The 25726-nt window shown below is 46.1% G+C and overlaps 1 protein-coding gene across 1 annotated transcript in view; it reads right to left on the bottom strand.

Moving 5' to 3' along the window:
• The window catches only part of LOC119461779 (uncharacterized), a 382744-nt gene that overhangs the window by 153832 nt on the left and 203186 nt on the right, over positions 1-25726 (bottom strand). Inside the window, exon 4 of the mRNA XM_049669559.1 lies at positions 9311-9438. Coding sequence (XP_049525516.1) covers positions 9311-9438 — 128 coding nt within the window. The remainder of the gene's footprint in view (positions 1-9310; positions 9439-25726) is intronic.

Genomic DNA, 25726 nt, shown 5'->3' on the forward strand with positions numbered 1-25726 from the left:
CGGGGTTGTGTTTCCTGTAAGACAATTGGCGAAGTTAAGTTTAAGCTTACAGCCGAACGAAAGAGGAAGACCAGGCGGCGTAATACGTGCATGATGAGCGCTGCTCTGAAATGTATTATCACGATACGTGGTGTACAAAACAGTCATGACATTGGTAAAAGAGAAAATGGAAGAGAAATTTATACCGAAGAGAAATTCTGGCATTACGTTTTTTTTTTCTTTTTTTTTTGTTAACGCATATTTGTTGTTGCTGGAAAATACTAACCTGCTTACTCAGAGAATGGCAGTGTAGCAGTATTGTGCGCAATCAAGCGAATCGTAGACATTTTTTCTTGTAGGAGATGCTGTTAGTAGAGGGGGTGTCAAAATTATGTCAGCAGTACGAGTTATTAATCTGCCGCAATGGGTCAACTGACAGAAGCGGTGTGGCTACAAAGATGCTTACTCATCTCGATTACCACCCACCACGGCTGACGAAATCTAGCCTCACCAGCACAATTTAGATAACGCTAGCGCTTCCTCATAGACAAGAGATAGAAAGAGGAAATAAGAAAAGAAAGGTGGCGTAAACGGAAAGACTTGCGGTCGAATATAACGCAGCACCAAGGAGGTTTGCCGGAGCGTTTCCCCGACAACGGCAGCTAAAACCCGCTCGCGTTAAACGAGGCACGCGAACAGAAGCAATCGAAACAATGCAGCCGCGGAGTGCGCCAATTTCACTGAGAGGTGCGCAGTATGTGCCGCTCGTTCCGCTTACGGTGTTTGCGTGCGCATCCCCGCGCTCGGCCGCGGCTCAGCGCTTACTTCCTCTGCGCGCATTTTCGTGTCAGAGGTCCGCCGTACTGGAGCGATAAAAATGGAAAGAAATGCGCGGCAAAAAAAGGGGGTGCTTCTTGTTCTCGAACTAGACGACATCGTAACGTTGTGATGAAAAAAAAAAAGAAGAAAAATCGGTAAGGGGTAGGAGGGCAATCTGCACGAGGGCACTTTTTTTTTTTCTTTCGCCACGCCTGCTTCTTCGTATGCTTCCTGTGCGAGCTTTTCTGTGTGCGTGTGCCTTCAAGCGCACAGCGCTTTCTTGCGTGCTGTGGCACATTTGCAGCACTCGAGTTCGCGGCGCAGAAGAGAATCCCAACGAATCGGCAGGACACGGCCTGTGGGCGGCGCGCCACGGCACTCGCTCTTCGCAGGAGAAAAGAGTCACCGGGCCCGCCGACCGACGAGGAGAGACTGCGGGAAGGCGGCCTCCTCGTGTTTCGGGCGCTTCTACTTCGTGGCGACGCCCGCAGCAGGCAAATGATTCGGTACAAAGGCAAACAGAGACCGCAGTCTGCTGCGGCGCCCAGGAGAGCAGCGAGCAGTGGCGCAGATCTCTGCCTATGAGTGGTCAACAAACATTGACACTGGAGGGCAACCCGTGAGACTCCGGGGCCTATGTTTATTCCAGGCACGTCGGCGCGCACCGCTCACACAGTCTGAGGCCTCCGGCAAATAAGCCAATGAAAGCAGAAGCCGCCGTGTTTGATGATTGTTTCGCCCCTTTCCTTCGCGACGAGCACCTGCGCGGTCATGGTTGTCGTGTGTTGCGAAACCACCAGAAGATGTGTTGCATGAAAAAAAAAAGTATTTCTCAAAAACGAATCAATCCATACTTATCTCCTTTAAAGCAAATTTTGGAAGCAGGTAAGTGTCGGCCTATAAAAAAATTCCATGAACACGTAATATCCGTAGCATGTAGTGTTTAGTAGGCCCTTTAAAAGTATTCTTACTTCTTTTCTTTTTCTTGTAAGAGCGGCGTCTCACTGTTGTCTCATGTTGGTGTTCTCTTTCATGTTTAAAATTTTACGCTCTCTAACAGCTGCGTCCCATTGGGATCTGAGGTTGGTGTTCTTTGTGAACTCTTTCCTGTTCAGCATTTTACCACTCTTTCCGCAGCTGATTCCCTTTAAAATCTTTCTAAATGGTACCGTGCCACCGTAGGTAACTCTAAGCTGAAAAATAACTTGAATCTTTAATTGAGGCACCCATTGATGCAAAAAACCTAGCGCCTTTCTCGCAACTGACGCGCAATCGTGGTTCTCTTCTCTGTTTCGGGGTGAAACTTTGGTTTGCTGGTGCAGCAAAAAAAAAAAAAAATCAATTGTTTATGCAGTGAACCCCAAACTGAAATTCAAGGGCCAGATTCACAAAGCTTTTCGTTCGGAAGTGATCTTTGCCATTGGCCCGGCCCTTTCGCTAATAATAGGACCAACATCACGAAAAGCTAGCATTTGCTTTTACGAACAGCCTCTTTTTTTAATCAGCTGATTTCATAAAGTCGGCATCAAGTTGGAATTAAATTACACCAAAGCATAGAGGTCCGTTTCATACAGACGCTAGAAGAGCGACTTATGAATCGTGTTGTCCATGAGCCATCGTTCATATAGTCTTCAGGTTGGTGACTTTTCAACTTCACACCCCTGTAAGTACACTTCGCGGACTATGTTGCTTCCAGTGCACGTCCAAAGTAGATGGCGGGCGTGTGCTACAGGCACAGAAGTGGGGTACTTCGGGCACTGAACATATATATAGGGTGACCCAAATAACTGTAGCCATGTTTTAAAAATGTGCTGAAGCAAGCTAGGAGGATGCGACCAAATGTATGTCATTGGCTGTTGTATGGAGCAAGTCATACTATTTTTTTTGCAGTCTGCTTAATTGCATTATTAGTAAGAATTAACCAACTAACTTCACAAGTTCTAAATTGAGGCCGAAATTACCTATAAGAAAGCTACAGAGGGTTCTAAAGAAACGTCTAATTCAGCAGCTTCGAACTTCCTACTTGTTGCGTAATTATAGTCTCTGCACCCTAAAGAAAGCCATCGACATATGAAAAAAAAAAAAAAGGCACGTGACATGATCGCTTGCACGCCGCCATCGCAGGGCTCTCAAACGTGCTGCGTAGGAACGAACAGAGTATCTAGCCTGGTGTGCTGAGGATAATGCCAAAAAAGGGGTGGTAAATTGGCTTTTAGGTGAGATAGCTAGGTCCACTACTGAAGGGATTTAACATCTGTATACGGGAATCCTAAGTACTCAGGAAGACAAGACGAACAAGAACCACAATAAGGGGAGGGGGGGGGGGGGGGTCTCTGTGCGAATTGCAAGAAGCATTTCAGAGTGCTTGGTCCTCACCACAAAGTTTCATGCGAACCAACCTATAGCTCCGAGAATCCCATTTAACAGAAAAGCTTATCTTAGTCAGCAGCGTTTCCTCATTGGCCTGCGTTCGAAGGCTCGGTTCTCGTGACGGCGAACGCCGTGAGAAGGATATGTACCACGTGGCGATGGTCAAATGATGACCGAACTCGCAAAAGAGAAGTATTCTGAATAGGAACCAAGCTTCGGGAGCATTCGCAAGACTTGAAAAACGGACGTTTACGCAAAGACTGGGCTGTTCCCCAGCAATGCGTGTTTTGTACCATAGCAATGATAACAGCGCCGCCGATGATTCCGTTTTGCGTCGAAGCTCGTGTCAAAGTGTCGTGAAGTGGTTGTGCTAGTGCATTTTCAGTGCGCTGCTAAGGCTGTAATACAGCCATCATGATGTAGTGGCATGGAGAATCTGAGTTCATGAGCTCACACCAAGTCGAAAGCAAGCTTCCGAGTAGGAGCACCGGATATATTCTAGACATTATGGACATTGAATTTTAAGTTTGCGCTGAAGTTAATGCTTCAGACGAAATTCAGTATTATAACGACCGCTTGCGAGGCGAGTGGAAATGAAAAGTATACGTTAAAGGGGCGTTCAGCTACGGAGTCGCACTGTTTCGTATTTCAGGAAATACGAGCTCGGCGTTGGAGATGGAGCATGGCTGCATTCGAGAGAAATTTCGCACGCCTCCACCGAACCCTGTCTGACGCGACGGCACGCGAGAAGTACGACAGCGGGAGGTGGGCCGCGTGAGGTTAGTGGTGCGGCGTGTTGTTGCTAGCATTCCAGTCGCGCAAACACGGCAGAAATTTAATCTCGCTGCGCGCCCTAATGCCGTATCCCATTTTTCTTCCGAAATATCAATTCGCCTTTCTGTTTTTTTCGCGTGCCCAAGCTTTCTCGTGTCGTCGCCAGCAACGCTATTTTTGCGTCAGTGCTTCGCCGCTGAAAAGGTTGTTCGCAACGTCTTTTTGGCAACTTACGGTGATATCTGTATCCCACTCGATGGGCGCGTTATTGAACACGGCCTAAGAATTTGAGAATTCACTTGCACGCTGTGGAGGAGCGCTCAAGCAGAGATCGTCATACTAGGCGAAATATATGCATATATATTTTCAGATAAATAGCAGCACATAACGCAACGGAAGACGATGGTAAGTAATCATCACTCCTATCGGCTTTACACAATAAATTGTTATCGTCACAGGAATAAGAATAAGAAAACAGAGTCCGGCGCTAGAGAAACACTCATGATGTTAGTCCGTAAATGTTTCTCCGTGTAACAACTGAGAAGAATAAGGGGATCCATTGAGACCGACTTTTTGCGAAGCACAGACTTTTGTGAAGTAATAGAAATGAAGCCGGAGAAAGCATAAATGAGGTAATTTTTGTGTTTAATTGAAATGTAGAAATAATAAAGTACAGAAAAATTAAAGTGGACGAAAAGATAACCTGCCGCTGGTGGGGACCGAACACACAACCCCCACATTACGCCTGTGGTGCTTCCAATTAAGGCCGCGCGGCGACATCCTACGTTCGTATACGGAATTGGAATGTTGTTAAAAGAAATAAACACCACCTGACACAGTGGTCAACGTCTTCATGTCTTCATGCATATGACAAGATTGAACGTGGGTTTGGTAGTCTGACGTGAACTTATCATGAATCGAAGAATTATTTTACTTTAAATTGATCATTTGCCGTGGTTTAAGTACCTGTTAAACCCCCCTCGTAAGCTCAAAATAAATCCAGGCTGCCCCTGTCTTTATCCCTTGTCTTACCAAAACGTGCGTTGCTCGAAAGCAAATCTGCATTAAGCTACGAACCGGACATTAAATCTCACCGAAAGAATGGTCAGCGTACAGTGTTTTTGTTATGGCTATACTGTTCTGCTGAACACGAAATCGCAGGTTCGATTTCTCGCTGAAACGGCCCCATTCCGGTACGGAATGCAATAATACACCATGTTTCCTGCTTAAGCAGGTACCATCTACACCTCGCCAGGTAAAGAGTACGGCCCTCATACACGCGACGGGTGATGTGGGTGTGATGGTCTAAGTAGCCGAGGTCATTGAAATTTAGTATCAGACACCACCGCTGCAGTGCCTGCTATCGGCATGCTGGTTGTATCATTTGATGACGTAGCGGACAATTTTACTTGCACAAAATTATCACTCGTGCTTCGTACTAGCGGTGACTTGACCACATGGAAAATATACTGTAGACTAATGAAGATGAAAGCAGACATGTAATTTGGGAGAGAACAGACAGAAATGCTGGTGTTAGGAAACTGCGTGCATGATGTCAAAATAAGTTGGGAATGAAGTTCCCGAGGTGAAGTTCAGGGAGCTGAAGTGGGAGCACGCCGTAACATGGCGCTGATAGAATGACAGAGACGACAGAGTGGCCGATGGACAGCCCTTACATGCGGAGGTGTTTCGCGAAGCAAACGTAAAAGTACAGTGACTAGAATAGGGAAGTGTGCCGAAGGCCCCGCCGCTCACGTGAGCGTTTCGGATGCACTCGCAAGGCGGCGCTCACGCTTGCATTCACGTGAATTGGACGCACCGTGAATTGCACCGTGAACGCACCGGAGACCGTGAATTGGATGCAAAGAATGGAAACAAAAAGCACAATAGAGATTTACAAGAATGAGAAGAAAGAAATTAGAAGGGAAAATCTGTACGATAACACAAAGGGCAGTGCCTTGCTATTTGAGGCTCGAGCCGGTTGCCTAAGGACGAAAACATATCGGAACAAATATTTGGAACTAGATGAGACATGTGCATGCTGCAGTAAAGATCCAGAAACCACTCAGCACATCCTGATTGAATGCGACGGGATCCACCCAGCGAGAACCGTAGGTAACGTGCAACTCCCAGAAGCGCTTGGTTTCAAAGTGGAAGGAAAAATAAACAGATCAGCCGTAGAGATCAGGAAGAGACGATTGGAGTGCTGGTGGAAAAAAAGCAGGGAAAAGATGGATACGACCTGATCTCTTAAAATCATAGGCAGCGGCACAAGGTAAATTTTTGAAAAAGAAAAAGAATAATGAGAGGTATACAAAAATGCTAGATAAAGAACATGTATAGTATACCTGATTAAATCAAGCAGGCTAGGTGACTATTAGTCGCCGACCCGTTACAAAGGGGATGCCAATAAATCATCATCATCATCATCATTATAATCATCATCATCACGTCGCCCGACCAGGCCCGACGATTGACTAGCTGGATGAGCGCCTCGATTCGCCAGGCGAATTTCCTTTTCTTTACCTCGAATGGACCAGGCCCGACAATTGACTAGCTGGATGAGCGCCTCGATTCGCCAGGCGAATTTTCTTTTCTTTACCTCGAATGCTACATCTTGCTCAGCCTCTCGTGTTCGCGAAAATCCCAGCAACATTATAGCGACATATGCGCTCTATAAATTCGCGTATAACACGTCATTTGCTTACGTGATCTAGGCCGTCTTGGTATGTTTACCTCGGAGGCCGCGCAGACACGCCTCGAGTTTTGCTTCACTGCGGTCTTATGTTACGCGCAAATTGCTGTCTATAAACGCACGCTTGAACGAAAACAACTGTTCTTGCTTACAAAGATCAATTTAGTCCCCGAGTTGTTCGTTAAAGAAAGATGCAATTGGATTTCACTCAAATCTATGCAACTGCCCTTAATCATCAGGGTAGAGAACATCAGGGTACATAACGCAATGTATTGCTTCCAAGAATGCAGTACTGATTTTATTTGGACAATTGAATCAGGCAAAGAGTTCCATTGCTGAATTTCCCTGGGAAAAAAAAAACTATACTTGAAGTAGTCATAGTGCACTGTGGAAGGAGGTATATATTGTGATATAGTAAGTCAAAATGTACTCTGTAATTATATTGTTAATGTGTTTCATATCAGCAGTGCTGCTTCATTTTCTCTTTTTTGTGTATTGTTCAAGTGCACTAATGCGCTTCTCTGTTTATGTATGTTAAATCCACTCCTGTAATAGCCCGTCATTGGGCTCACAGTATCAATAAATAAAATAAAAAAATGGCACGCACCGATGATTAGGTTACACAGAAAGTTGCCTTGGCTCGCTCAATATTTTCACGTTTGCGTGATTTCTTGGAAACTGGGATGTTATAAGCGAAATATGGTGCAGTTATTGATAATTTTTATCAATCACTGTGTTGCCGTGTACTGTAAAGTGTCGCTTCAATAAATGTTACGAGGAAACATAGTTAGTTCCGAGCTCGTCGCGCATAACAAACTTTTAATTTCAACTCGTTTCGAACAAACAGAACACCATATACTTGACAAGAATAAAAAAAATCAGGTCCGGTTGAAGGAAAAAAAACAAAAAAAACAGAACACATTTGACGAGAACACCGAAAAAGGCTGACGGTGCAATTAAAGTAATAATGAGAACATTAGAATTCTTATTTCCTTTGCTTGCCCAGTTTCAGAGGGGATAACAAAGGGGCAAAAATTAACTGCTCAAGTTGATAGGTTCTCGCCCCTTATATTGCAAAGCAGCAGCATAGGGCATCAACAATAGAGACAAAATTGCTGCAGCCCTCATGTAATGGTAATGCACATGAAGCCAAGGTAGAAATACCGATTTCGACGCAGCGCATACACAAAAGAGAAACAATAACAAATGTGCACAACCGAGAGAAAACAAGAGTGAAGAACCAACAATAAAATATTTTAAGCAACATTCTTGTAAAGCAAGGAAAGCATACATACAAAGTCGATTAACACACTTAAAACTACTATAGCTACTGTACTTAATGCCTAATATTTAACACAAAGGGGTGCAACTGAACACAATGCACATTCCCTTTCATGGTTCTCATGTCGTCCTGCGAAGTTTCAAGTGCTTTTTTTCTCTCTCTCTTGTGGATGCTCGCTCTTCTTTTTGCACGATTTGTAACCATGCAGTCGTGCAGCCAGGCACAAAAAAGTGACTTTGACGACGGCTCACCCCTGAGCACTTGTCAACACCGCACGAAACATAACTTCGCACAAGAATTTCCAATAAAAAGCGGGAGAAACTCACAAACCAATTCGTATCGGGCGCTCAGCTCGACGTATAAACGAGTGCGAGCGCCCCCCGGCGGATGCATCCCAAGGCGGCGACGGCGGTCGCCATAGGAGCCGCCGGGCGGTAATCACACTTCCCCTATTCTAGCCACTGTAGTAAAAGAAGCAAGAGCGGCAGAGCCTGAGTGAACAGCGGGAACTGCTTAGTGAACAGCCTCGTTTCCGCGAGGCGTGCGTCTGGGCAGTGCCAAGCGGTCGCCGACGAAGCTTGCTCCCTCCCCGGCGCGTTTCTTCGCGTGCCCAGCGAGTCCCAGCGGCTGCAGTTCGGAACAAACGCTTTCGGTAGAAAATGGAACTGTTTCTCTTCCTATGCCACAGGATCCTATATTATTAGCACGTCATCGAAAAGTAGGCGTCATCTTGGCATTCGAATGAACCTATCCCCGCTACCATTGCTGCATGAACCAATCCCATGACAAGTAAGAGCGCTGCCGCGGAATCACGGGCGGCAGTTGTGAGGCCAACTTGAAGAATGCATTGCAAATGTTGGCGTTCCAAATCATTCAGAAGTTGCGGCGAGAATGCAATCACTATCTGCCGCAATTTCCGTCTGTTGGTTGCTCTAACCTCTGAGCCTATAAAACATTTCAACAGCAGACGTTGAAACAATAGTTTAGTATCTTCGAGCTTTTAATGGTGACATGCTCACTACGCGCTAAATGCTCTTCTGAACTTCACTCAGGTGTTTATACTATTTAAAAACAAGCACTTTAAGTCTCTAGGTGCCGTCGTTTCAGATGAGCGTCTTTAGATGTGAGAATAGTATAGTCATAATGAAGGAGCAACAGGTAATGTAAACGTCGCATGCAGATGACACTGGAATTTGTAGCTTTAGATACTGGTGGAGATGTTCTTTTTTTATCTTTTTTTGTGACTTTGCCATCTTTATTTTAACATACAAGTAGACACAAAACTTTGACAGAAATCACTCGACATTACTTCTTTTTCCTTTTCTTGCTTATTTTTTTGCTTCTTAGTAGATTATTCAAACAGAACGCGTCACAAACATAGCAGAGCCTACCTGCATGGTGGGCGTTGTGTCTGCCGGTGCCTCGAAGAGGATGGTCAACTTAGGACACTCCAGATATTTTTTGTCCAAGTCAGTGCTTTGGATGACGGCGTACTGTGCTCGGAAGAGGACCAAACAATCTGAAAAAGAAAAGTCAGAAGAGGAAAGATTTTCATCAGTTGCCTTTTAGTTAAGTTAGCACTAGACAATACACAGGTTCAATATTGCATACTGGTTCGTTTTATGAAGCTTTTTAGTTATTGACTAGCATCGTACAAGTAAATATAATGTGCCATTTTTGAATGACTCTCTTCCCACCCGCCTCTCCTACATATGTATGCAGGAGGGTGAGAGGCACCGTGAAACAGCTTCAACCCTTCCTACGACAAACTTAGAGAGATAAGTTCTGACGGTGGCGAGAATTAAAGGATCACTGAACAGACGTTTTCGAGTTTTCATCTCTTGCATTAAATGAAGTCTCTAAATCGGGAAATCCCTAGAAAAAAATACTGGCAAGCATCAGCGGGCCTAAACAATTTATCATAAAAAATGCAGCCAGTTTCACGAAGTGAAATCTGTCGAAACACCGGAGCTGTGGTCGTTCTGTTTCAGCGATTGTCGCGCATGTTTCCGCGATTGTAGGGTATGTTTCTGCGAATTGCCGATAGCGCCAAGCGGCGTCCATCGTGCGAAGAGCGCACGGCGCAAACACCTGCTATTATACCCCGGCGCCCCTCCTCCTCCCCGGCGTGCGCTCCGATTGGCCGGCTCCTCACCTCCCCGCGAGCTGGTCACATGACCTCTCCGGCTCTGCTCCTGTGTGACGGCGCACGCTCGACTAAGAACAGCTGCGTTGTGAATAGCTTTCTATCAACAAGTTCCAGTATCGTTTAAGTCAAGGTGTATGTGTCATGGCTTCGTGACGCAGAAGATAGTCACTTCGGAGCAGCACATTGTGACACTCCGGCTACCTCGGTCGTCTCCTATGTTGCGAAACATTGCGACTCATTGCAGTGGTTGCCGTGTCAGGAAACGAGCGCAGTTTGTTTCTTCAACAAACTTTTGAGGCCACTGGTGCCATGGCGCGCCGGGCGCGTAATTTCGCGGCACTTTTTGCATTTCGCGCGCTACGAGTCACGGCAAAAATAATACAGTAGGACATGCGCGTTGAAAACGATTAAATAGGGTGTTTTAGGACGCAATAACAGCTTTGCGAAACAAAACAGAAGATCGGCCCACGCAAGAGGCCACGTTTCTCTAATTAGTCGGGTAATTAGTAGAAACATTATCCCAGCGGCGGAAGAGAACTAATGATCAAACGTAGTTGGCTCCATAACCATATATTGCAGCTTTTTCTCCCCCAAAAGCTTGGGTAACGTTAGCTGGGACAACCCTTGTACATTTAGTTTTACTTATTTTATTTTATTTTCACTTTTCTTGCCCTGTCTCAATGACTCGCACACAGCCACGCTCCTGCAATAACAGCGATCAGCCGCTGTGACTCCGTGGAGCGGGAGCCGCCGTTATTGCAGATGATGATCCCCCGTCCCGTTCCCACTCAATGGGATGAATGATAAGAAGTGAAATGTGTAGTAAAGAATGAATCCTTACAGAATGCGGCACCTGAACTTCAATCAAAAAAGAAAAAAAGAAAGAAAAAACAAGTTTGTCTTTCGCTTTCTTTGTTGTTGTACGCGATTGACTATTTTAACGCGATAGCGTTAAGGGCCCTGCGTCGCAAAAAGTCTGGTGTCGGCGCCGACCATCGCTTGGCGAAAAAATGATTCCGAACCACAACCACGCAGGCTTTCAGTAGACACTAAATACGTCTTTTACCACTAAATTTGCTCGCACTTTGTCTTACATTCTTGACAAAGTTATTTCCCGGAATCTTGAGAATGACAGCCCACAAACAAACGCCATGAAACAAAACATCGACAGCGTATGCCTTTTATGTTAAATCTTCTCAGACTGAAATAATAAAAGTGCGAAACCACACCAGAAGATCGGCCCACGCAAGAGGCCGTGTTTCTACCAGAAAGCGCGCCTTCGGGCATAGCGTTCACCTCCAGCGTCTACCGGTAAACATTACGGTTACATAAGCTGCAGTTGCCGGGAAGTGTGAGAAGCAGTCAAGGATCTTTGAATGCTATCGCCTTACTCTCTTAAAGCCGAAGCTTAAGCGTCCTCCAAATATTTTAAAAGAATTGATCTCTTCGAAACTGGTGCGTGAGCTATTTTAGATGTTCCTATTTTTGATATTAAAACTAGTAGAGGCGGTGAGAAATATTACTGTTAACAACTGATATACTTCCTGTGGTGTTAAGACAGTTCATAATATTTCAAAGCTTGCAGCAATGTGCTGCATGCACGTTGAAAACAACCCATAAATGCGGTCTTTTGTAGCCTGTAAAGCGTACTTCACCTTACTAAGGAATAGATAGTGGAAAAGCATTGCACGTGCGTAACGATCTTACTGTAAAGCGTGCTTTTCCTCAATAAGGGTACTGCCATGACAAAGCCGAACTTAAGTGCACGCCACGTAAGCTTAGTTATGCGCGGAGCTCCGGTCTACTTAAATTGCATAAAATGATCTTTATCCACGGTGATCCCACGCGAAAATAAATGTACCCGTTATGAATATTTCAAATGATTTTATGTGATTAACGTAACATGATTCACATGTGATGCAAAGCATGGATCATTTTACCATCGAATTCATTGGATCTTTTTCAAAGTATAAAGCATGTGAAATATTTCTAGCTGTGCAAGCACAACAGCCTGAAGAAACCGTCTATATTAATATATTAATGAAGCTAGACTGACCAACGCTGAAAGATTTGCGTGAAATTTTTGTATGCACTATAAAAAGGGCAAAAGAAAACTGGAAGTTTGAGAGGGACATAAGAAGCAGAAGACAACACGTGAAAACTGGGTTAAACATTTTTGTTGCCCAGGAATACACAAAATTATTCGTCATTTCTTTTCTTTTTATTCAGCTGCCTATAATACTATTGAATATATGCCACAGACAAAGACCATCGTAAATAGTAAGTTCACCTATCGCCCTATCAAAATTAGTGGACGCTCTCTTTAAGGCTACTTTAGTCATTTTCAATTACGACGTGTCACTTTGATACGCCGTAGAATAATATTACTATTTTGAAATAACGTAAGTTTGGGAATGTTGTTGTTCCATTTCTGCATTTGTGTGCTAGATGGAGAAATATTACCATTATATGGTTTCAAAGCATACATACAATTGAAAGAGAGAAAAATAAAGCAAGGGAGCAGTGTGGCAACTGCCACCGGAACGGTCACAATGCCTGCCTACTCTTATTCCAGGCGCAGCATCCAGCAAAACACTAGCACATCTTGTTGCTCCGAGTATGCCGCCTCAAAGGCACGAGGAGCCCGCGTAACTTCGATATGTCGCGTCTGTCGAATCGTTACGTTTGCACACTCGCCATGTTGGCTAAGCTCTGAAAATAGCGACGAAGCGCTCATCATTCGAACAACGGTGCATAATCGTATAGAACGCTGTCGGCATGGCAGTCATTAAACAAAACGAGGTTTCCAGCCGCAGGCGGATGTAATGACCACGGATTGGCAGCTGCGCCGAGAAAGGTTGCTATTTTGGGTGCTCCTGGCTCAGAGTTTGTGTTCATGCCGACAGGTCGATACGTGGATCATGTTAGGGGTGGCTATGTGTCTCACGGTGTTCCTTTGCTAAGGTGGTAACCAGTTGTCAAATAAATGTAAATCACAGGTTACATCATTCTTGGCAGCCTCTTCGAAGAACTGTTCCAAGGCAGGAAGTGGAAGGCTGTCTTTGGCGCATGGTTGAGATCATGGCTTCCCTTTCACTTGACCGGGAGTTTTGCACGGCTCAACATTACCTAATAGAGCGCAAGGAATAGAGAATGTGTTTTCAGTCTGTTTGTTAACCTACATAAGAAGCGTTGTTAGCACGTGATTGGAGCAAGAAGCTCGTCATCTGCCGCTGAAGTATCAACATCTGGCAATAACGCGCACTTTCCTTCCATGAATGCGAGACGCTCAAAATGTGTACACTTAATGATGGCACAAATGTAAGACTGCAGTAGGTCCTTCTATATTATAGATGAAAAAATAAAAAGGCGCACACCAACGTGAAGGTTAAGCAAGCTGCCACTTCCGCACGACATTTGTTTCTTCGTCTTGCTTCCTTGATTGGTATATATAAACTCTCTCTCAGTCTGACAAAAGAGGCGGAGATTTTTCTCAGCTTCACTTCTACCTTCTCTCAACGAAAACATGGCTGCGTCACTATGCGTAATCATAAGTTGGTAGAAATGCTAGAAAATTAGCACACTAAATAGACTCTTTGCCTGCTATGGTACAGCAGGGGCCAATAATACGCCATTAATTCGCCTCTGGCAACTCGTAGATCACGCGCTGGAGAAAATGTTTTTTAAGCAGCGGACACTGTTCGCTCTATCACCGCAATCACCGGCTAAATAACGTTATCTGACTCGGTAGCTAGTTTCGGATACTCGAGCCTTTTACTAAAGGCTAAGGATGTGTTGAACGGAATAGATACTCAAACGTGTGCACTGAATTTCTCCTCCTCGCTCGTGAACATGCAGCGCTCGCTCGTCGCGCCTTTGTTGGTGCTGGTGTGCGGGCGAGACGTCTCGGATGGCTAGCGCACATTCGGCGGCCGTGATTGCGTGCCGTGGGCAGCGGTGCGTGCGTGGGGGGCACCGGCGGCCGGAAGCGGCCCGCGATGACGGATCGCCTTTCGCCTCGTCATCGACCAAGGCAGGACCGCAGCCGGCGAGCCTAAACGCTGCGCTGCATTGGAACCTCCCTCACCCCTGTCGGTGCGACAAAGCGCCGTGCAACGACGGCGGTGCGCTAGCGCAGAGACTGCGAGATCCGTTCGGACGACGCACCACACAGGCACTAGTGAAACGTTGAAGGGCCACGAAACCAGGCCGGCGTTCTGCTACGTTTTTGTCGGCCGTCCTCCGTCTCGCAGCTGCTAGGATAACCAAACTTGATGCAAACGTTTCGACTATAACTGAAAAGCATTTGTTTTGAGCTGCAAGTGGACACTAATGTGTTATCGGAACATTACGTGAGCTGCCTATGGCTCACTTTAAGCCCAAATTGTACGGCTTGTTGTACAATACGGAGTTTTGATGGGAAGATTTGTTTAAAAAATTCTGCAGTTATACGTACCAAAACCATAATCAATGATTATGAGGCAGGCCGTAGCGGGCGACTCCACATTGCCACCAGGGATTATTTAAGGTGCACCTAAACCTAAGTACACCAGCGTTTTTCGATTTCACCCACATCGAAATGCGGCCGCAGTGACTCGGATCAAACCCGTGACCTTGAGCTCCGCAGTGCGATGCCATAGCCACAAAGCCACCTCGGCGGGTGGCATAATGAGTTATGGAGGTGGCTTTCTGGGGATAACGAAAACGTTGTCATTACAGACATACAGTTCGTTACAGACATACAATTACAATTCTGTAACGAATTGTATGTAATTCGTTACAGACGAATAACATACAATTCGTCTGTAAAATCCGAATTGTACTCAGGTACGTCCCAAGAAAGGAGGCAACCATGGTGCTCGAATGGTTGTCGGCTGGTTTGGAAAGTCATCCCACCCAATGGAAAAGCTAGAACAGTAGTGCTTAAGTACTTAAGGTGCACTGCCGCTAGTGCAGAAGGCACCCAACTGGACATCGTTAATCGATGAATACGCGAGATCAGGGGTCTCAAACATTTCGCCTGTGTAACTCCATTTGCCGCTTCCCTGGCTTTCGGGGTTACTAAAGCATTCACTTCCCGACTCCCAATTTGCTCAAGTGACAGGGTTAGGAAAGCGAGAAAACTAAAAATCAAAGCCCCTTTCTTAAAGAAAGATGGTTGAAGCAAAGCTTCCTCCCATGCAAACTGAATCAAAGTCAAAGTCCAAAGCCAACGACCGTGCAACGAACCCAAGAAATGCTGAGCGACCCACCACAATGCATATGTGATTTAATTGCTTGTTTAGGATTGTATTTTTTGAACGTTGAAGTTCAATGAAGACACATTTCGTTAAGTTGCATAGCCTTTATTTTAGATCATGTAACTGTTGACTACACGCACACACTCACACTTTCACGGACGACTCTACACTTGCACAATATTACCGTGTGATCGCTGTGGTAGACAATCAGAGGCTCGGCCGTTGCCGATACACGGGATAGGCCTTACTGGCACGATCGTGCTCGCGCTTACGTTCGCGTACGGCAGCCTCTTCTGCAGTGCACTGCACCCGCGGTCTACCCATGGTGACGGCCGGGAATGCATTGCGTGACGCGCGCAATGCAACGCATATATATACAGTTCGTTTGAGAAGCGTGGTGTTGCAGATTCTATTGTTCTTATCGGTACACCTGCGAATGTAAACTGCAGTGTTCTACGATACGTATGTCGTGCGCCATTGCTCTATTGTGTGCGCAGGTGCGCAGATAGTTGCATTGTGTAAGTTGGCTTTCCTGCAGTGCGTTTTCAGCGCTCACGGACGAATCAGTGAGACATAGAAAGCTTCGCTTTAATAGAAGCATGTCTGGCCCTACGACATATCATTTATGCGGCCCGATCACTCCCTTTTTTTCATTCCAGCATAGAACCAGGAGTGGGACAGGCTGTAGGCTCCCACTAAGATGCTCCTAGTTTTATTGCAGCGATATTGCAGGGGATATCAAACTCAAGAGACCAGATAGAATTCGCTGAACTGTCAAACTCATCAACAAGAAGAAAGTAAGAGATATTCGAAATTATAACGTGGAAAAAATTAAGGAAGCAGTAAAATATGGACGCAGCATCAAATCAGTGAGAAGAAAACATGACATAGGACAAGGCAAGATGTATGCACTGAAAGATAAGCAGGGTAATGTCATCAGCAATTTCTATGACATGGTAAAAGCAGCAGAAGAAGTCTATACTGACCTATACAGTACCCAGAGCAGCCAGGCTACTTTCATTCGAACTAGTGGTGAACAGGATACAGAGGCTTCTTTTATAACTAGCGATGAAGTTAGGGATAACCGATATTCAAGTTGACATTAAGAGGAAAAAATGGAGCTGGGCAGGCCATGTAATGCGTAGGATGGATAACCGGTGGACCATTAGGGTTACAGAATGGACACCAAGAGAAGGGAAGCGCAGTCAAGATCGGCAGAAAACTAGGTGGGGTGATGAAGTTAGGAAATTTGCAGGCGCAAGTTGGAATCAGCTAGCGCAAGAAAGGGGTAATTGGAGATCGCAGGGAGAGGCTTTCGTCCTGCAGTGGACATAAATATAGGCTGATGATAATGATGATGATGAAGAAGGAGATGTTGACGTATTGAACGCATGAAAATAATATCCGAGAAAGAGCGAATTAGAGAAAACGCACGCATATGTATACAGCGCCTAGCGCACTTGTCTAGAGCGCGGGAACTACTCGTATATGCTCCAGAGTGTTTGACGTGCCATCTTGTCGGGTCACTGGGCCGAGACAATCTAGAACGCAATCTACATGATCTCGTTCTTAAAATAATGGCTGTCGTTAGCGGGTGACCTGCCTTCCTTAATACTGTGTTCGCTTCGCCATCAGCACAAGCCGGTGCCTCTTCTTTACATAGCGTAGGAAGTTCGTCGAGAACGTGGACCCTGTTACTGAAGTGAGTTCGTTGTGCCTAATTGCAGGCTTACGCTGGCTGCACATTTCATTGTGCAGCAAAAACGGATGCTGCTTTGGGATACAGGCCCCACGAAGTAAAAAGGCACGCCTTCAATGCTCAGCTTTCAAGAGCAGTGAAAGGCTCACCAAGCGTCGGGAGGAATCGTTTGTAAATGGGAGCCGTGCATGGAAAACTGCATAGCAAGAAGTGCCAGCTCCGATGGCCAGCTCACTTGTCAGCTTATGCTCAAAGAAGGCTGTGTAGAGCCTAGGGCTCGTGGTAGGCGATGCAAATACGCGAGTGACTGCCCCGCTCCCGCACTCTATAGGCAAGTGACCTACAGGTGCAAAAAATAGTAGTATAGGAGAGAAACAACGTAATGTTCAGAGTGTAATGTTGCACGAGCACCATGATGTTGAAAAGGTTCCCACAAAGACACAGTTTTAGAGGCATGCAGTGGTCGGAAAATGAATGCAGAAAAATACATCAGCGTTTTCGCCCTGGTGTAAATGATCACACTTAATTAACTAATGCGTGTAAGGCGCGCATGTAAGAGGGGTTTCACGATCCAGTGGCCTTAATTGAGCCTCACAGAAGCGTTCGTCTTTGAAATTTTAGTATGATAAATTTCCCGCATTGCTTGACAAACGAGGGACAGCTCACGACTAACTCTCAGTCTGTTGAACGTAAACAACCCTGTCATTTGTTATTGAACGTTCTATATGAATGTAGTTCGAAATATTCGCAATTATTTGTCACCGGCTTCTCCACAAATGATGGATTATTCAGTGATTAAATAATGGCAACGTACGGCAAGATTAACGCATTGCAGCACTAAAGCGTCTCGAATTTTGAACTGAGAAACACAGTACAAGGACCGAAGAACACGATGCGCACAACAATAATCTCTAATCAGCACCGACCCCTAATAAGAACCTAAGCGTTTTGGGCATAGAACTAACACCGTCTAATCCGCACCTTTCTTGGATGTCTAAAGAGAGGTCTAGCAATGATGGATTACCATTTGTTCTGCCCACTCCAAGTCAGTAAGAAGGAGCATAGCCCACCTCTGCCTTATAGATGCACTTAAACAAAATCATGTGCGCACGTGTATGAAAAAGCATTGAATGCTCAGATAACAAGATGCAAGATCGCCATTTTTTATATTGCTCTGACCACCTTTAGCATCTGTCGTGGAAGGAATTGCACGGAAAGTCAAACTGCGGATAGAAAGTTGCACAAAAGAAAAAAAAAGAAAAGGAGCCATTTCGTGTTTTCATGGGAATCGCCCAAAGCCTAAAGTAGGTGGCACAGCGCACCTTGGTCACTTGTCAATCACTTGTCAATGTGATTGTTTCGACTCCTCGCATATTGGTTCTTCATATCGCAATAATAGTTCAGCAAAAAAAAGTAAGCATCGCAGGCATCATAACATTTAAGTGGCCATGTGCAATAGGGGTAGCATATGACATTTCGCTATAACGCAGCAAGCGACAGTTACACTGCGGAAACTAGGTGAGGCGTTAACGATAGGCTAAATGAGCTTTAAGGCAATCTCAGATGCAAAGCAGACAAAAAAAAAGATAGATTAATCCTTGCTAGCAAAGTGGTTATGTCTCAGATTTTAAGTGCAGAAGGATTCCGCACAGGCATTGCAATAAATTAACTAGGAAAAATCATTGAAGCAATTGAGATAAGTCGCTTGAGAACTTCATCCTAACGCACGATGTCAGTGGCGCTGTCCAGTAAATGTTAAGGTATGTGAGCATCAGCGGCGGAAGTGACATAATACTATAACGTAATTGTCTATTTTTTTATTCATCTCGTATTTATACATGTGCGTTTATTAATGAAGAAGTTGTTCGAAACAACGCCATGTGCATCTTCGTTCCCACAGTACTTTTCTTGTGTTGCGGTGTTAAACATTCTTAACGTTCAACCAGTAAGCCCAAATCCTGACGTTATCGAGCCATAAAGCGATTTTTGCGTTTGCTATTATTCATGGTGCTTTTTTTTAGAAAAAGTAAAGTTTTCCACTAAAACTTTTAGTTGAATACACGATACTAGCCTACTTTCGTTATTACATAGCAGACGAAGTAACTAATAACCGATATTTATCTATCTACCACCCTCGTTAAAGTACAAGGGTTGTCTTGTCTAAATTTACTGCTTCGGCTGAAGTAGTTCTACGAGGTTTTAAGAGGGGACTTTAATCTCCTTGACTTTAACTGGACGCAGCAGCATCCGTGCTATGTAGAGAAACGGGCAGTGAACACAGAAGTAAAAAATTTTATAAATTTCCTAACCCTAACATTAATTGTAAATGAATCTACAAAATGGGATCAGCTCCTAGTCTTCTTTTTTTCGAATAAGCCAGACAAGGTTTTGCCTATTACAATCATAACCGGTGTTACGTACGATTTGATTAGAGCGGTCATGCCCGGACCACGTGCACTCTGTTACGATTTACTTAGAGCGGCCATGCTAGGACCACGTGCAAACGCATGGGAATCGGCGTGCCTAACGATCTCGCTCGTCAACATGAATAGACGTGTCCGTCGCGAGGGTCAGAGACGAAACCTGTCGTGCCGCCTTGCAACCCCTCTCATCCCCCGCTGAGGACGTTCACCCCGTTACGGTTACCCACCAAGACGAAGTTTCTGCGAGCCAGAACGCTACTTCTCTAGCTCTGCTGTTTTCGCCTGATTTCTCTGTAAATCTACGGATAGCCGTCATGGATTGTTGCGCGGATGCAAGCTGACGTCCCCGCGCATCTGCTGGGGATGGCAAATTCTGCGGCGGCTGCGTCTAGGAAGCGGACCGGCCTCCAGAGCGACACCGACAGCGACGATACCAGTGCTTACTCGCTCAGCAGTGAGGACTTCTCCGATGACGACTTTCAGCTTGTGAGGAGCCGCAAGGCGAAACGAAGAAACACCATGGCTTACCTGCCTTCAAGCACGTCGACTGCATGACCGACTCGGAATAGCGCAGTCAGTACAATTCTATTTATACCAGAACTTGCTACCAACAACCTGAGACAGTCTGTCTCGGTGTTTCTCGACGCGGTGGCACCAAATCAAGTCACGGATGTCAGAGTCAACACACGAAAAAATGTCTTGGCTATTGACGTCGTACATGAGACGGCACGGATCACTTTGAGCAAACTTACGGAACTTGGCGGTGTGAAGGTCCGCTCGTGCATTCCTCTGGACAGTGGTACCACTACTGGTGTCATCAGCGACGTGGACGTCTCCATCTCCAGCGCCGACTTGCCGATTTTAATTAAGCCAGCCGTTGATGGCTGTGCCATCACTCATGTGTCTCGACTCGGCACGTCCCGCTGTGTGAAGGTGGTTTTCAAGGGGGAATCTCTTCCCTCACACGTCAAGGTGGGCCACTTTAGACACCCCGTGCGTCCATTTATCCAAAGACCACTCCAATGCCGCAACTGCCTGAGGCTGGGACACGTGAGCGCTGTGTGCGAGAACACGAGAGTTTGCCCGCGCTGCGCACAGCTACACGCTGCAGACTCCTGTGTAGCCACAGTGCTCAAATGCCCCAATTGCATTGGGTCCCATGATGCTACCTCAAAGGACTGCCCTAAATTGAGGAAAGAAAGGGCGGTCTTGAAGCAGATGGATAGAGACCGTTCGTCTCGTGGGGAAGCTGTTGCGGCCATTAGAAAGCGATGGTCCCGATGCCGTCGGACTTCAAAGAACGAATATTCCTCTATGAAGAGCGCGGCACATCCGACAACTCCTCCTCCTCTGCCCCCTAGGCCTGGCGGAGTCGAGTCTAACTCTGACAAGGTCGTGCCGGAGAACACCAATACTGAAGCCTGGCCCGCGCTACCAAAGCTACAGCCGCCGCCACAGCAGAAGCCACAACCGAAGTCACAGCAAATACCCCAGCTGAAGCCACAGCCGAAGCCACAGACATGGCCACAGCCGATGCCACAGTTCACAGTTCACAGCCACAGTTCAAGCCACAGCCGACGCCACAGTTCAAGCCGCAGCCGAGGCCACAGCCGGAATCACAACCGATGCCACAGCCGGCACCACAGTCACATCAAAGAATACAGTGCACCGCGGTAGAGTCCACAATGCCGACTCCTGATAAATTGCCCGAAGAAGACCGGCAAGTGGTTGTGATGCTTCGGTCCCTTGTAAATACCCTACGTATACTCTTAAGCAAGCTGCATACTCAGTCAGCGCGAAGTGCAGTGCAAGTACTGGATGCTCTCAATCCAGTGCTTGCAAGTCTCGAGTAAGCCCCATGGCTCACCCGCAGCCTCCTATTCACGCAACGACCACTGGTCCTTGGTTCATGTCAGACGTCTACAACGCACATCACCAGCTATGGGACTTGACTTTGGTGTTATGGTGCTTCGCTGAACACACAATGCTCACTCTCTTCTTCTTTTCCTCTTTCTATTCCCCCTTTCCTTTACCCCATGTGTAGGGTAGCAGACCGGACGTTCGTCTGGTTGACCTCCCTGCCTTTCCTCTCTTCGATTCCTCTCTCTCTCTCTATTTCGTCTGGTTGGCCCCATGTGCTGCAGTGGGGGAGAGGAGAGGGGCAGATTGCCCGGATGGCGGAGGGTATAAGAAAGCCAGCCTGCAGCCACGTGGAGAACACTTTTTCTTTGCCCAAGCGTGCAGGTGGATGTACGCTGAACGTTTCTTGTATGTTTTCTTTGGAGCACACCGCTCACCCGCAACCATGTATAAAACTTATGTTATTTGTTTTTACGTCACCTCGTCTTCCCTGCTGGACCCTCTCCGATGGTCAACCTGATTCGAGCTCCAAGCAGACGTGGTTCAAGGTTCACCAAACCCCGGCCCGTAACAACTGGATGGCAGCGGTGAGATCCATGAAATCCCAACCCGCTCTGCAACTGAATGGCAAGCGGTGATATATGGAACTACGAGCCTCGTCTACCAAGTTGCAACTGAATGCAGCGTTTGCAATGGTCTACTCCGGATTCTTGGCTGCAAGGTGGTGGGTGTGGGACCTTATTTGCTGAGTATTACCAGGTTTTCTTCAAGTGTTAGAATAGAATGGGTAATTTGAGCTATTGTTGTCACCTAGTTTGGTTGCGGCAAGATAGTTGTGTACAGTAGAGAGAGCAGCACTGAAAACAGCCGTGAATTTGAAGTCGTTACGTAAACCGGAGTTGTTGGAGCTAGCGAAGGGCCTGAATGTGACTGACGCACTCCGAAAACCAGAGTTGATTGAGGCTATTCTTGCTCTAGAGGCTGAGGATGATGAGCTTACGGAATGCCTAGAGATCATGAGAGAGAGGGAGACTGCAGAAAGTAAGGCAGAAGAGCGTGAAGAACGGTAACGTACAGAACAGAAAGAAAGAAAACACACACTAGAATTGAAGAGACTCGAGATTGAAATGGAACGAGCTCAAGCAGCAGGACAGAGGAGCGATGGAAACAGTGCAGAAGAGCAAGTATCATTAAAGATGACAGAGCAAATGCGGACTTATAAGCTCGGAGAGGACATTGGTTTGTTCTTGGTGAACTTCGAGTGGACGTGCGAGAAGCAAGGGTTCTCTCGTGAGTCGTGGCCACAGCGTCTGCTCACACTGTTACCGGGCGAGGCAACGGACGTAATCACTCGCTTAACCAGAGAGGAAGCTGAGGATTAGGATAAGGTAATTACAGTCCAGTTTGCTGAGAAAGTATAGGCTGTTAGTGGAAGCGTTCCGGTAGAAGTTCCGCAAAATGAAAAAGGCTAGGAATGAGTCCTATACAGAGTTTGCATATAAGCTTATGTCAAACATGGAGGAATGGCTCAAGCAACAAAAACCCTACGGTGATCACGCGAAGGTTATTGAGTGCTTTGCACTTGACGAATTTTATAACCGATTACCTGAGAACGTGAGGTACTGGATTCAAGATAGGCCATAAGTTAGCACAGTAGCTAGAGCTGCTGAACTAGCCGAGGAATTTGTGACGCGTCGGGCTCGCGAAGTCAGCGATGGTCGAAAAGGCGATCTCAATTTCAGGTTCGGCAGGCCCAAGCTATAGGGCCCGAAAAGAGAAAGAATGACCCTGTAATTAATGGTACCTCAAAAAATGGTACTTCCGAGTCAGAAGAGACCCCTGGAGTTAAAGCAGAGCAGCAAAAGAAATTGGAAGAGAGGAAACCCTTTCTTCGCTACAACTGTTATAAACCAGGGCTCCTTGCTGCTCAATGTGACGAGGTCAAGGTAGTGTTTTTATCGGTTGGTTGCAATGACGAGAACATGAAGCTGCTCGAACCGTATATGCGCGACCTTGAGGTAAACAGGAAACCATGTCGCGTACTGCGTGACTCTGCGGCTGCCATGGACGTGGTTCACAGCTCTTATGTGGAACCGGAGATGTTCACGGGTAAATGCGTCTGGATAAAGCAAGCAGCAGGAACTCACAGTGCATGTCTTCCGGTCGCAAATGTAGCTATTAAAGGTCATTTCGGTACAGTTGAGACGGAAGCTGCCGTATCGCCTACGCTTCCTACGCAATACCCATACCTGTTCTCAAATAGGTCGGATCAGATTCTGCGCGAGAGAGGGCTAATGTTCGAGGAGGCTAGCGTGATGGCACAAACGAGACTGAAAGCTCGTGAGTTAGTTGCAAAAGCAGTCGCAGAAACGACACTAAGTGAAGTGGATGGCGGTTCGCAATCTCAGAAAGCGGAGATCGAGAATTGCTCTGCGGTGGAACCACAGGAGTTTGGATCCGCACAATCAGAAGTCATCGTAGTGGCAGCAGCTGAGTTATTGCTCGGACCACGCCGATTCCCATGCTCGGACCACGTGCAAACGCATGGTAATCGGCGTGCCTAACGATCTCGCTCGTCAACATGAATAGACGTGTCCATCGCGAGGGTCAGAGACGAAACCTGTCGTGCCGCCTTGCAAGCCCTCTCATCCCCCGCTGAGGACGTTCACCCCGTCACGGTCACCCACCATCTCTATTTCGTCTGGTTGGCCCCATGTGCTGCAGTGGGGGAGAGGAGAGGGAGAGATTGCCCGGATGGTGGAGGGTATAAGAAAGCCAGCCTGCAGCCACGTGGAGAACACTTTTGCTTTGGCCTAGCGTGCAGGTGGATGTACGCTGAACGTTTCTTGTATGTTTTCTTTGGAGCACACCGCTCACCAACCATGTATTAAACTTGTGTTATTTGTTTTTTTACGTCGCCTCGTCTTCCCTGCCGGACCCTCTCCGATGGTCAACCTGATTCGAGCTCCAAGCAGACGCTGTTCCAAGGTTCACCAAACCCCGGCCCGTAACACCGGCTTAAGTGATCACAAAGGCATTCTTCGCGAAATGATTCTAGAACGTGAGAAAAGTAATGATAGCAGCAGTCAGCGACTCTATAATTGCGCCAAGGCTAGCTATAAAGAAAATTCAGGTGACTTTGAGTCATTATGTCGTCGTCCTTGAAACGCTTGTCGAATGTTATAATGTAAATGATCCTTGGTGAATAATTAGCCAAAACTTATTGCAACTATGTGACCGTCTTTTGTTATTGCTCAGACGCTAACAAACAGGGTAAACGAAAAAAAAAAAATAACCGTGGTTTATGAAGCATTTGCAAACACTCATGCAGAAGGAACAAAGGGCCCTTACTGCGCGTTCTAAAAGAACAGGTAACCTGAAAGACTCAGTAATCTTAAAGCAACAACCTCTGAAATAAATGTCGTTTTACTCCAATCAAACTCGTCTGTTCTCGAATATCCGCTTTTTCTGATCAAATACATCCGAAAATACTACTGAAAATACGTACAAAAATCGAAAGCATAATGCTTCTACTCGCTCTTTCACAAGCAACAGCGGACAAAGCATGACCTTTTACTAGTATTTCAGCGCTGTTTTTCCTCACTAGCTGTCCTAGATGATTAATAATCAGAGATAACTTGGGCTGTACCAACAGATATGGAAAAACATTAATTAATGCCCACGGTATAAAAGTCTTCTTTGATGGATTTCAATACCTCAAAAGACTCTTGATCTAGGCGAACTCCCGAATGCCTTTCTTAGGTCTTGCACGTGTGCTTTCTCACTACGCTTAAATTTAATTGTTGGGAAATCACAATATGACGGCTCTCTTACAGATGATGTTGCAAAATTCTACAGTGCATATTTATGTTCACAGTTAAGCACAAACTCTTTCCAACATAGGTTTCGAAAGATTTTGTCTTGTACGACACAGCCGATAGAATTGACGCATAATTAGCTGCAGCGCTAGATGACCGTTGTTCCGTATGCAGCATCCTATTAGCTTTTCCTTGACCTACGATATATACTTGGCTCATGGACTAGCGTCAACTGTGCATACCGAATAACTACAGGAATTTTAACCTTTCTAAGAGACAGGGCCCATATTTAGAAAAAAATCTCTTACCCTCGAATTTTTTGTAAGCGCAAATTAGAGCAAATCCTCATGCTGGGCATATCATTAGCGAAGGCGGGCGGCGGGCGAATGGCAAAAATCACTTACGAGCGAAAAGATTCGTGAATTCGGCCCCAGGGCACGTATTCAACCGTATTCACAGAACATTCTTACGTAAAGCTCGTAAACACAAAAATTGTGCAATAGCGAAAACGCACATGTTATCAACGAAGGTCGCCAACCAGTCATAAAGAGTTCTCACGAACCTTTGCGAATTTGGCCCACGGAGTCGTCCTCACAAAGTTTTTCCTTCGTACGTCAT

Source organism: Dermacentor silvarum, chromosome 1 (assembly GCF_013339745.2).
Source record: "Dermacentor silvarum isolate Dsil-2018 chromosome 1, BIME_Dsil_1.4, whole genome shotgun sequence".
Classification (NCBI taxonomy): Eukaryota; Metazoa; Arthropoda; class Arachnida; order Ixodida; family Ixodidae; genus Dermacentor; species Dermacentor silvarum.